The sequence below is a fragment of the Nomascus leucogenys genome, chromosome 4, assembly GCF_006542625.1.
Source record: "Nomascus leucogenys isolate Asia chromosome 4, Asia_NLE_v1, whole genome shotgun sequence".
In the NCBI taxonomy this organism is placed as follows: domain Eukaryota; kingdom Metazoa; phylum Chordata; class Mammalia; order Primates; family Hylobatidae; genus Nomascus; species Nomascus leucogenys.
Genome location: NC_044384.1, coordinates 81,799,646 through 81,812,270, shown reverse-complemented (window position 1 = coordinate 81,812,270; position 12,625 = coordinate 81,799,646). Strand labels below are relative to the sequence as shown.

The 12,625-nt window shown below is 45.7% G+C and overlaps 1 protein-coding gene across 1 annotated transcript; it reads right to left on the bottom strand.

Moving 5' to 3' along the window:
- Window positions 1–6,248: 6,248 nt before the first annotated feature.
- LOC100591810 (secretoglobin family 1D member 2) lies at window positions 6,249–8,872 on the bottom strand. The gene is made up of 3 exons (XM_030810138.1): window positions 8,720–8,872; window positions 7,582–7,769; window positions 6,249–6,387 (listed from the first exon to the last, which is right to left on the bottom strand). Exons 1-3 carry the CDS (start codon window positions 8,772–8,774, stop codon window positions 6,358–6,360), a joined length of 273 nt encoding a protein of 90 aa, XP_030665998.1. The 5' UTR covers window positions 8,775–8,872; the 3' UTR covers window positions 6,249–6,357.
- Window positions 8,873–12,625: the final 3,753 nt, after the last annotated feature.

Here is a 12,625-nt window from a genome sequence, read left to right as displayed (position 1 = left end):
CCCCAGGCTGGAGTGCAGTGGCACCATCTCCGCTCACTGCAAGCTCTGCCTCCTGGGTTCATGCCATTCTCCTGCCTCAGCCTCCCGAGTAGCTGGGACTACAGGCACCTGCCACCACGCCCTGCTAATTTTTTTGTATTTTTAATAGAGATGGGGTTTCACTGTGTTAGCCAGGATGGTCTCAATCTCCTGACCTTGTGATCCGCCTGCCTCGGCCTCCCAAAGTGCTGGGATTACAGGTGTGAGCCACCACGCCTGGCCTAGAGCACTGACTTTATTTCACTCCCAGTACCTCTTTAGGGCACTGATCACTACCTCCTTAGGGCACTGGCCTTATATCCACTGCCAGCAGACTTGTCCTGGAGTCCCCATTCATCTTGTCAACTTCAGTTCCTCTGCTTCAACAGACCTTCTTCACTCATGTCCTTGAAGTCCCTGTTCGGGCGCCACTCAACGCGGCCCAAATCCCTGTCGGACTGAACAAAGGTGGACGAACATGGGAATAAAGTTAGAGAAAAGACAGTAGTGTAATGTGGTGTACATTCTGCTTCGGCCTGAGACCATTTGCAGCTTCTTAACTTCTTTTTGCCAAATTGTCTCCTCTCTGCTCACTTTTTTGCCCCTTTTCTTCTATGCTCTCTTTCCTTTTTATTTGTTTTCCAATATCCTCTTTTCTTACAATTTTAATTTTTAAAAAGTTGATATAGATGCATGTTTTGAAAGGAATATAGTGCAAAAAAAGCCTTTTATTAAAAGTGATTATTCCTTGCCCTTCCTCTGCAGACCTCCCCATCCCATTCTCACTTTCAGCTTGCTTCCTGTGGGGGTATTTCCATGTTCTCAATAATATTTTCTTGCTGTTCTGTTGATGTATCCACTAACTCCTATTACAATCCCTGTGTATCCAATCCCACATCTTTTCCTTTCTTGTTCTACTTCTTTTTGGTGGAGCATATCCTACAATAACTTTCTGACAAGAATTTCATTGGTGATAAAATATTTGAAGATTTGCGTGCCTGAAAATATCTTTATTTTGTCTTCATGCTTGAATAATTGTAGCCTGGATGTAGATTCACATCTGTGTAGAATTACAGGTTGGAATACTCTGAATTTTGAGTGTTACTCCTCTGCCGTCCTGTTCTTGTGTTGGTTCCATTATTATTCCCCACTCTTGTATGTGTCTCACTGTTTCTTTAAAAAAACAAAGTAGGGGACTTTTATTTAAGATGATGTTTCAAAATATGATCAAAATTTTTTTGGTATGGGAAATCAGTGGATTTCTATAGATTTTTCCATCCTTTTATTCTAGAAAATTATCCTTTACTATTGCATTGGTGACTTTCTACCCACCATGACCCCTCTCATTCTGGAATTCTTTTAGTTGCCACATAACAAATTCATCCTCTAGCCTTCTTATCTTTTAATTTTTTCTGTAACTTTTCAACTACATATATATCACTTTTTGTTACACTATTTTGATTTTTCCTTCCAGTTCTTTTATTAATTTTTCTAGGTATCATATTTTTAATTTCTCTAGAGTTCTTTGTTGTTATCTGAATACTTTTTAAATCATCAAAGGAAGAAGGGACCTAGGTAATGTGGGCTTTCGGAAGCACTCATGGAACTGTCCAGGACACAAAGCATCTGACAGACTCAGAGAGCCCAAACCAATCACAAAACAGTGCAAGTCAATTCAGAACTTTCTGATTTCCTTCTCTCTCCTCTTTTCCTAGTTTCTAACTCTGTCAGAAACCATGGTTAATTCATTGGGAGAGAAAAGATGGAAGTATAAAGAGAGAAAGAAAGAAAACAACATGTATTCTTAAACAATGTGAGGTTGTGATTATTACAAAAACTTGAATATTCTAACTTATGAATTGGGACATTGAGCTTTATTTCATTAAAAGAAAATTGAGATCCATTGAAGATGTACTTTAAAGATGCCTATAACAAAACCTAAGCTTTGTTATCAGAATATTGGGTTTATCAGGCCGAGTGCGGTGGCTCACACCTGTAATCTCAGCACTTTGGGAGGCCAAGGTGGGCAGATGACCTGAAGTCAGGAGTTCGAGACCAGCCTGACTAACATGGAGAAACCCCATCTTTACTTAATAATACAAAATTAGGTGGGCGTGGTGGTGCATGCCTGTAATCCCATCTACTCGGGAGGCTGAGGCAGGAGAATTGCTTGAATCCAGCCAGGGCAACAAGAGCGAAACTCCATCTCAAAACAAAACAAAAAAATGAATACTGGGCTTATCATAAAATACCAGAAGGATCATAGGGAAAAGATATTTGAGAAAAAGAGCCTAGACAGAGATTGATAATATTTGTCCAGGAGGGAAATTATGAGACTCTACTTAGTTCAATGGTCATGGGAGACAGGCCTTAAGGGGTAAAAGTCTGGAGACCCTGCATGAGTGAATCCTACATCCTTGGTAAACCTCAATCTCAGATTTCTGGACTAGATTTTCTTAGAAATTGTGACACCCTGATCAAAGAAGGAATCCAGGAGGTGAATCAATGAAAGCACGGACTTGGAGAGAAGTGCTGACTGTGGGATGCCAACAGGTCCTGGGGGGCCGTGTCCAGCGGTAAAATACAGGCCCAGCTCCCCTTCACAGGTATCTTCCTGCTGCCTCCAAGACAGCAGCAGCCCTTAGAGTCTTTTTTTTCTTTTTGATTGTGCGTGGCTTTTTTTTTTTTTTTTTTTTGACGGAGTCTTACTCTGTCACTGGGCTGGAGTGCAGTGGTGCAATCTTAGCCCACTGCAACCTCTGCCTCCTGGGTTCAAGCAATTCTCTTGCCTCAGCCTCCCAAGTAGCTGGGACTGCAGGTGCACACCACCATACCCAGCTAATTTTTGTATTTTAGTAGAGTTGGGGTTTCACCATGTTGGCCAGGATGGTCTCAATCTCTTGACCTTGAGATCCACCTGCCTCAGCCTCCCAAAGTGCTGAGATTACAGGCGTGAGTCACCACACCTTGCCCTTTTCAACCATTTTTAAGTGTCTAATTCAGTGGCCTTAAAGGCATTCACAATGTTGTCACAATATTTATTCCCAGAAAATTATTATCATCCCAATCAGAAACTCAGTAGCCCTTAAATAATGACTCCTAATGCCCTCCTCCCTGCCCCAGCCTGTGCAGTCTTGCTGGATTTCACATCACACTCTTTTAATAGCAACTCAGGAAGGAAAACCTTACCACAGGTGACCCCTATGCGATTAGCTGTATAATGGTGAAAAGAGTGAGCACCTTGCAATCCCTAATCTTTAAAAGCGATGAAAGTAGCTAAGGAAAATGCCTCCAGGTCACAGCCCTGGTGATGCTGGGAGTCCTGTGAGTATCACAAGGGACTCTTGTCCCAGATATTGCCTCCCCAGGTCACTGGATGACTGCACCCATAGGAGCTGAAGGCACAAGAACAGGGACTGCAGGAGCTCTACTTGCACAGAGATAGACACATATACACCAGATGGAGCCTGGGCATCACTTGATTTTGACAGCTTCCCAGTGGATTCCAAAACAGAGCCAGGGTTGAGGACCACTGGGTAGAGCATTCATCATTCTCATGTTCATTAGTGGGAACAATCTTGGACCTTCTTGGGCACTAGTGAGGATGAAGTGAGAGAGAACTTGGAAGTCTTCCAACAAAATGCATATCAGGATGATCAATGACTAGAAACTTCTAGTAGTTGTAAGCATTATAATAATGATTGCTATAATTTGTTGAGTGCTTTATACTATTAATATATTTAATATGTTCTCACAACAATGCTATGATATGCATCCTATATCACAGACAGGTAAACTGATAATAAAAGAGGAATGTCTATGCAAGGGGGTGCACATGTGTATAAAGATAAAATATAAGGTGTGGATATCCGAGAGGGCTTCGCAGAGGAGGAGGCACGTGAAGGGGATTCTATAGATGAGGTTGTCAGATGTCATAGTGAGAGATGGCTTATACAGGGAAAGGGAGACCCCTATGCACTTATGCAAGGGTGTGACTCACATGAGGCCTAAAAAATGAGTTATAAACAAGTATGGCTGAGCACAGAGTGCCCCAGGGAAGAGGAGAGGAGGAGACAAAGGCTCCCAGAAGCAGGTCTTGCAAGTCCTTGTGTGCAACACAAGGGTGTGGACTCGCTCCTCCAGCAGTGGTTCCTCTCTGGTTTTCTCCCAGTGTTTTGAGATCTCCATAAATCTTTGTATCTGCCACACACAGCAGCACGCTATGCCTGCTGATAGTAAGTTTCATATGTCTAGGTTCTATTTTTAAGTGTACATAATTTCTGGTGTGACTAAAATACAAATTTCTTTTAAAAGCAATGTTTAATTAATAATAACTGTTATTTACTTTTCTGCCAATTGTGTAATGGTGACTATTATCATATAAAGATGGGCTTGAGGTAAAAAATAATTTCCCTTACTTGAAACCCTTGAGAACCAGTGCCCTCAGGTCATTTAGAGTTGTTGAAAAGAAAATAGGATCACATTTTAAATTTAGGAGACTTACTTCTCTTGGCATGAAGGAGGAGGATGTATTGTAGGAAGGGTTCACAGAGGCTGCAAGACAATGTAGGAGAATTTGGTCTGAGCTGGGGAGGACATAGACCAGACTGTGATATGACTGTGGGATGGGAAAGAAGCAACTCGCAAAGGTGATTCTGGGGCAATGGAGGGAATAGAACATAGTGCACTGTTAGGAGTCAGGAGGGAGGGGAGTTGTCATTGGCTGCCTCATGCCCACCCTGAAAGATACCCACATCCTAGTCCCTGAAATCTGTGAATATTCTATTATATGACAAAAAAAGCACTTGGCAGACATGATTAAGGATAATGAGATGGGATGTTATTCTGAATAATCAACAGATCCCAAAACCAAACCTGTGTATTTTGTGATTAAAAGTCAGGGTGGTGGATCATGCCTGTAATCCCAGCCCTTTGGGAGGCCGAGGTGGGTGGATCACGAGGTCAGGAGATCGAGACCATCCTGGCTAACAAGGTGAAACCCCGTCTCTACTAAAAATACGAAAAACTAACCGGGCATGGTGGCGGGCTCCTGTGGTCCCACCTACTCAGGAGGCTGAGGCAGGAGAATCGCTTGAACCTGGGAGGCAGAGGTTGCAGTGAGCCGAAATGGTGCCACTACACTCCAGCCTGGGTGACAGAGCAAGACTCCATCTCAAAAAAAAAAAAAAAAAAAAAATGCCAAGGTGGGTGGGGTTGATGTAGAAAGAAAAGAAGGGAACATATCATGGAGGCAGAGGTTGGACTGATGTGGCCATAGGACCAGGACAATTATTAGCCCAGAAGCCAGAAGCAACCCTTAGTGAATTGCCCCCAAGAGTCCCCAGAGGGAGTGGAGCCCTGCTGCCCCCTGACGTCTTCACAGTGATACTAATGTTGGACTTCTGACCCCCAGAGATGCCTGACAATCAGTCGTTTTAAGCCACGAAGTTTGCAGATTTTTTTTCCAGTAGTCACAGGACACCAAGCTGGGAACCTGTGGCGTCTCTCTGTGTCCTGGTCAGGGGACTTGCTGGGTGGGTGCCTTAGCCTGGATGGGCTCATGGAAGGGAGAGCAGGCTGGGGGGCAGACCCTGTGCTCAGTTTTACATCCTGCTCCTGAAATGACTGCGGAGTGCGCACTGGGATCTGTCCAGTTGGCAGGGGGTGCTGGTCTCTGGAGCTCTTGGGAGAGCTTGAGGAAGGAAGCATTCGCCTCAGGTGCTTCTGAGGAGTGCTCTGAGTGTGGGGAGTAAAACAATGTGAACTCCAGGTTGAAACCTGAAGAGGCCCCCAAATTGTGATCAGTGGAAAATAAAGTACACTGGACATGACGGGGGAGAGAAAGCATAGTGCACAGAGAGCACCAAGCAGGCTGACTGTGGGTCTGAGGGGACATCAGAGTAGAGTCACTGATGCGTGGGAACCCCCGACCTGGATACCCATTCAGGCTGGGGGTTCTCTCAGTACAAGACCAGCAGGAACATTTCAATTCCTGTGTCCTCATTACCATGGTTTTTATTCATGGCTGCAAGATGGGAAATCTGTAAGGAATGCAGGATAATTCCTACCAAATATTCCCCTCTGTGACACCTGGACTCAGGCCCCATTAGTAACAGGACGCTGGTTCTCTGGAGTTAATTATCACCCACAGCAAAAGGCTACTCCACTATGGAAACCACCTTGTACTCAAGGCTTGAGACTGCAGGATTATAGCAACACCAGTGGAGACGTGGAGAGCAAGTGATTTATTAAAGCAAGATGTTGAAACCTCTACGTTCTGCAGTGAAGTTCAGGGTATCATTGAAAGACAGTGGAAACCAGGACGAAAGTTTTTACATGTCACACACTACATTTCTTCACTATTGTCACCTAAAATAGGAAAAGAAAAAAGAAGGTGGGGTCAGTCATGCTGCTGCTGGAGATGACAGGCTCACATCCAAGAGGCCAGTGGGATTCTGCCCCCAAAGGCAACTGGAAGGGCAGAGGCAACAACTCAGTTTAGGAAACTGAGGCCTAGACCTGGTGGCCTCACAGCACCCATGCTGGTGATGGAGCAGCCTTTCCTTGCCAGGCCAATAGCCCTGGAGGGATCCAGGAGTGAGGCCCAGGATCCTCATGGAAGCAAGCGACGAGGGGTGGACAGAGCAGCAAGAGGTTATTGTCTGGGCTGCCCCAGGGCTTGGAGTCTCCTGTTTCCTGCAATGAGGGACCCAGGGCTGAGAGGCTGGTCAGGGCTCAGAGGGCTTCTGGGAAGCTTGGCTTCCAGGAGACTCCAGCCTCCCCATGTGGGAATTCTGCCTCAGGGCCCGAGCACTTCTCAGTCCTGAGCCTGCAGCTTCCATGATCATTTGCAGCTAAACCTCAGGACAGCAACCCAGAGGCAGCCAGGCTGAGAGGCCCCTGGAAAACCTCTGATTTCTTGAGAAAGACAGAGTGAGAACATTCCGCTTCCATGGCACTGCAAGAGGTAGAGTAGCGAAGGTCTTGGACCACTGGCCATGGTCAGGAGAGCATCGTGGGTGAGGAGGGGAGCATGCGGTCTCAGGAGCTGGGAGGGGCTCCTTCCTGGTTCTGCAGAAGCTTCAGAGAAGCCCAGCCTGCCAGTGCTACATCTGCAGGAGTCCCTGCTCTAGGTCCCTCCCTGCCTTCCTCTCCCTGTTCAAGGCTCCCATGCTCCCCAGGACATTCCACAGTGACTGTGTCCATTGCATGAGGGCAATTTGGTCTCAGGAAATCTCCCATCAGTGAGGCGGCTGTGCTTGGCCCTCTACCATTTCTGCCTGGGCCTGGGCTCACTCCCCATGTCCTCAGCACACTCTGGGGACATGGCATCCAGGCAGGTTTCATGAGAAGGAGGAACATGCAAGGAGGCTGTGTGCAGCTGAGTTGAATTCTGCAGGTGAAATGGTAGGACCAACCCTGTGGCCCCAGGTGACCTTCTCAAGAGGTGACCAGCCAGGCAGCTGCCCCACCACCTGTGCCCCCCACAGAGCAGCAAGCTGACCTCACTCCATACTGTGCAGCTGATCAGAAGCCTTGACAAATAAAGGAGAAAGAAGTTACCAGGACTTTTGCAATGAGGTCTCGTTGCTGAAGGGACATCTGATCCGTGCATCTCTTCACTCCTAACTTGGCTACAACAGCTTCCGGAGGGGCATCAAATTTGGCAAGATTTAACTTGAACAGAGGTTCACTAATGAAGAAGAAGTCTAACAGCTCAGAAACAAGAGCTGGGCAGACCACGGCATTGGCTGCAGCACAAGAATAAAAATATAGTTGATGTTAGGAAAGTCACTTTTTCTCTTTGGCTCCCTGATGTTAGACCAGACAGGATCCCCTGGGTTGTATGTTCACATACTTTGTTGTGCTGATGACAATGCCAGACCCTCCAGGTGTGACTTCCTCAAGGTCTCACAATAAAGGAAAGCACTTCATATCGACAGCTAAACTTTTTTTGTGTGTGTATGTGTGTGTCAGTGTCTCCTTTTGTCACCCAGGCTGGAATTCAGTAGCTCAATCACGGCTCACTGCAGCCTCTACCTCCTGGGCTCAAGCAATATCCTCACCTCAGCCCCTCAAGTAGCTGAGACTGCCGGTGCATGCCACCACGTCCGGCTGATTTTTTGTATTTCTTTTGGTAAAGCTGGAGTTTCACCATGTTGCCTAGGCTGGACTCAAACTCCTGAGCTCAAGCAATCCGCTCTCCTTGACCTTCCAAAGTGCTAGGATTACAGGCATAAGTCACCATGCTCAGCCCACAGCTAGACTCTTTTGACAGTATTAATCTTTCTTACACTCCGTTCTCATAGCCACTCCTGGCAGAAGCGCTAACTACAGTGATAGGAGGAGGCTCAGGGAGGGTGAGCACTGTGCCCAAGGTCAAAGGGCTGGGAAGTGACGGAGCCCAGATTCACCCCAGACCTCACATTACATCATCTGACACAGATCCCACCCAGGAGTGAAGCTCAGGCAGAAGAATTCCGAACATTTGCCTGCACTGATTTTCAATAAAACTTCCTAGGTGCTGGGGAGTAGAATAAATAGCTCTGAACTTGATGAGGGGCTTGTTCAACAAGCACAGAAAAAGGTTTGGAATTTTGGTTTTGTGCGGATCCCAACCCCAGCCTGAATAGGTGACTTCGTGCACAGAAGAGGGTGCTTCCCAGGGGGCTGGTGCTGGACTCATGACTGACGTACTCACCCTGGTAGCAGCAGAGGGCCAGCGTGACCAGCAGGAGACACACCGACAGCTTCATGGTGGCTTGTTCTGCTGTGAGCTTAGCTTTCACAAACAATGAGTGATTTGGATTCTACCCCAGGAGCCTGTGGAGCTGCAGAGCCCAGGGCTATTTGTACCTAGGGAGTCTAGCCGGTACTGGTCATGAGGCCTGGCTCCCAGCCCACCCCTCCTTCCCAGGGCTGCTGCCATCCATCAGTATCACCTCCCCACACCTCCCTGCACTCTGACTGGGGCAGAGCACAGGAGGGTAGCCGTGCAGGAACTCTGCTCTGTGCTCCAGGTGAATGTTCAGGCACCTCTGGAAATAAATATTCCTGGGATTCTCAGTTTCCTTCTGAGATTTTGCTGATTATTTTTTTTCTTTGTATCAGTTCAAGGGCACAGGTGAATTCTGACTTTGGAAGGCACAGGAAGCTGGAAGGCTGTGTTCTGGTTATGGGAGAGCAGGGACATAAGGAAACCCTGCTTTGAGCCCCCTGCATGTCTGACAACCAGCAGGCTTGTTTCAGTTGCACATTGGGCAAGTCGAAACAAGACCTATTCCCCTCAGCCCCTTCCATCACCACCATGTTCACTGCATAGGTACCTAAAACCTAGTTCAATGCAGCCTACCTTCGGAGGATTTCCTGGGGAAAAGCAACTGCTGCACCTGTTCTCTAGCCTATCTCACTCCCAAACCTTAGTCTTGTTTATGAGTGCAGCTATAAATATGGCCAAGACCCACATTTTCTCTCTATGAAGAGCAAGCTTTCTGTGATGTGTAGCCACCCACATGTTGATGGGTTGATCTGATGATTACATAGCCTAACTTTTTCCAAAGTAGCTTTTGGAGTGTCCGGAGCTAATCATGCATCAGACAGGTACTGAGAGTCCTTTGCTCTGGGGCTCCAGGAGTGGAAGAAGATGGAAAAGAAGAGACAGATGAACAGGGTGGGTGGTCACTTCCCCCCAACCTCTAGGCTCAAGTTTTCCACTTCAAATCTAGCTGTGCTGCCTGAGCCAATCCCATTTTTAATAGAAAGGGAAGGAAGCACCCAGACAAAGCAATACACACCCTCCTGCCCTCCTGCCCTCCTGCTGTGATGCCTTCATGTGGTGTGAACAGGAAATCAATCACCAGAAATTTCTCTCTCTTTTTTTTTTTATTATACTTTAAGTTTTAGGGTACATGTGCACAACGTGCAGGTTAGTTATATATGTATCCATGTGCCATGTTGGTGTGCTGCACCCATTAACTCATCATTTAACATTAGGTATATCTCCTAATGCTATCCCTCCCCCCCCACCCCACAACAGTCCCCGGTGTGTGATGTTCCCCTTCCTGCATCCATGTGTTCTCATTGTTCAATTCCCATCTATGAGTGAGAACATGCGGTGTTTGGTTTTTTGTCCTTGTGATAGTTTGCTGAGAATGATGGTTTCCAGCTTCATCCATGTCCCTACAAAGGACACGAACTCATCATTTTTTATGCCTGCACAGTATTCCATGGTGTATATGTGCCACATTTTCTTAATCCAGTCTATCATTGTTGGACATTTGGGTTGGTTCCAAGACTTTGCTATTGTGAATAGTACCGCTGTAAACATACGTGTGCATGTGTCTTTATAGCAGCATGATTTATAATCCTTTGGGTATATACCCAGTAATGGGATGGCTGGGTCAAATGGTATTTCTAGTTCAAGGGCCCTGAGGAATCGCCACACTGACTTCCACAATGGTTGAACTAGTTTACATAATCATGTGGTTTTTTCGTTGGTTCTGTTTATATGCTGGATTACGTTTATTGATTTGCATATGTTGAACCAGCCTTGCATCCCAGGGATGAAGCCCACTTGATCATGGTGGATAAGCTTAATGCCCACAAGAGAAACAGGAAAGATCTAAAATTGACACCTTAACATCACAATTAAAAGAACTAGAAAAGCAAGAGCAAACACATTCAAAAGCTAGCAGAAGGCAATGAATAACTAAGATCAGAGCAGAACTGAAGGAAATAGAGACACAAAAAACCCTTCAAAAAATCAATGAATCCAGGAGCTGTTTTTTTGAAAAAATCAACAAAATTCGTAGATCGCTAGCAGGACTAATAACGAAGAAAAGAGAGAAGAATCAAATAGACGCAATAAAAAATGATAAAAGGGATATCACCACCGATCCCACAGAAATACAAACTACCATAAGAGAATACTATAAACACCTCTATGCAAATAAACTAGATAATCTAGAAGAAATGGATAAATTCCTGAACACATACACCCTCCCAAGACTAAACCAGGAAGAAGTTGAATCTCTGAATAGACCAATAACAGGCTCTGAAATTGAGGCAATAATTAATAGCTTACCAACCAAAAAAAGTCCAGGACCAGACGGATTCACAGCCGAATTCTACCAGAGGTACAAGGAGGAGCTGGTACCATTCCTTCTGAAACTATTCCAATCAATAGAAAAAGAGGGAATCCTCCCTAACTCATTTTATGAGGTCAGCATCATCCTGATACCAAAGCCTGGCAGGGACACAACAAAAAAAGAGAATTTTAGACCAATATCCCTGATGAACATTGATGCAAAAATCCTCAATAAAATACTGGCAAACCGAATCCAGCAGCACATCAAGAAATTTCTCTCTTAAATGAACTTATATTTGAGAGGATTCACAGCCTAGGCCCAAGCTTTCCATTCGCAGCTGTGCAATCGAATCACTTGGAGCTTTTAAAATATACTGACTCCCCAGATTTCTCTCTCTGGGGATCTTGATTCAGTAGCGTTGAGTTGACTCCGTGATTCCTATACTGTTTAAACTGCTCTGGTGTTTCTGATGGGCAGGAGGGCTGAAAACCACACAGAAGGACTTGTGTGTAAAGAGGGGACCTTATGGGCTGTGTCATCAGAGACACCTTGGCAGGTTTGTTTGAGCCCCAGCTGAGGGCAACGGTGGCTCTCACTTCCATCACACAGGATCATGAGGAAATCCCTGAGCCAGCTCTGCCGCCACCACCAAGGAGTGGGAGGGCCAGTGGTGAGGCTCACAGATAAAAGGGTTAAGATCCTCATTTGTGGGCTCTTGGACCTTAAGAAAATTCTTCAGCTTATGTAACCTCAGTTTTCCTATTTGTCAAAGTAGGCTAGTAATGGCGCCTACGTCACTGGGTTCATAGATGATCAAATGAGTGTGTTCATCGGGGTGTAGGTGTTTAAAATTTACTAAGTTCTGGTACATAGTATTTCTCAATAAATTCTAACTCCCATTATCTTGTCCCATTTGTCATATATGTCATGGTTTGCCAGTAGTTCCCAGTTTAGAGCACAGCCAAAATCCACAAAATCACCTACTTTCAGAACTACATGGACACCTAGATACACCATTTCTCTCTGACATAAATGGAAAAAGAAACCCAGCTCATGATCTCTGAGTCTACAGACCCATGGACATGGGCTTCAGGACTGAGACCCCTTTCACAGCAGAGAGGTCTGTGAGGCATTCATCCTAACTGTGGACCAGAGCTTGTCCTGGCACAGGCTTGGCATTCACCTTGTCAGCTCTATGGTCCACTGGGGAGGATGTGTATCTCTGAGAGAGGACTGTTTGCTTGTGCTTTTATCATTCCTATTGCCCTTAACACCTGCACAGGGTTTTTTAGTTTTCATCATTGATACTTTTAATGGGTCCCTCCTCCTTACCTAGTTCATGCAATATTTCAGTTCATTCTTTCCACCCATGGGCATTGTTGCTTGATCCCAATGATTTGGTCAGTGTTGCCCTTTACAGACACTGCTGGAAGCATGCACCTCTCATTTGCAGCAATTCCAAGGCTGCTATTTTACAAATGTGTAATCAGTTCATGGATACAAGTTTTCCTGGACTGTTA

Coding starts and splice junctions, on each gene's coding strand:
- LOC100591810 (XM_030810138.1), bottom strand. CDS start 8,774: ATGAAGCTGTCGGTGTGTCTCCTGCTGGTCACGCTGGCCCTCTGCTGC. Junction 7,770..8,719: donor GGCCCTCTGCTGCTACCAGG/GTGAGTACGTCA, acceptor CTTGTGCTGCAG/CCAATGCCGTGGTCTGCCCA. Junction 6,388..7,581: donor ACCTCATTGCAAAAGTCCTG/GTAACTTCTTTC, acceptor TTCCTATTTTAG/GTGACAATAGTGAAGAAATG.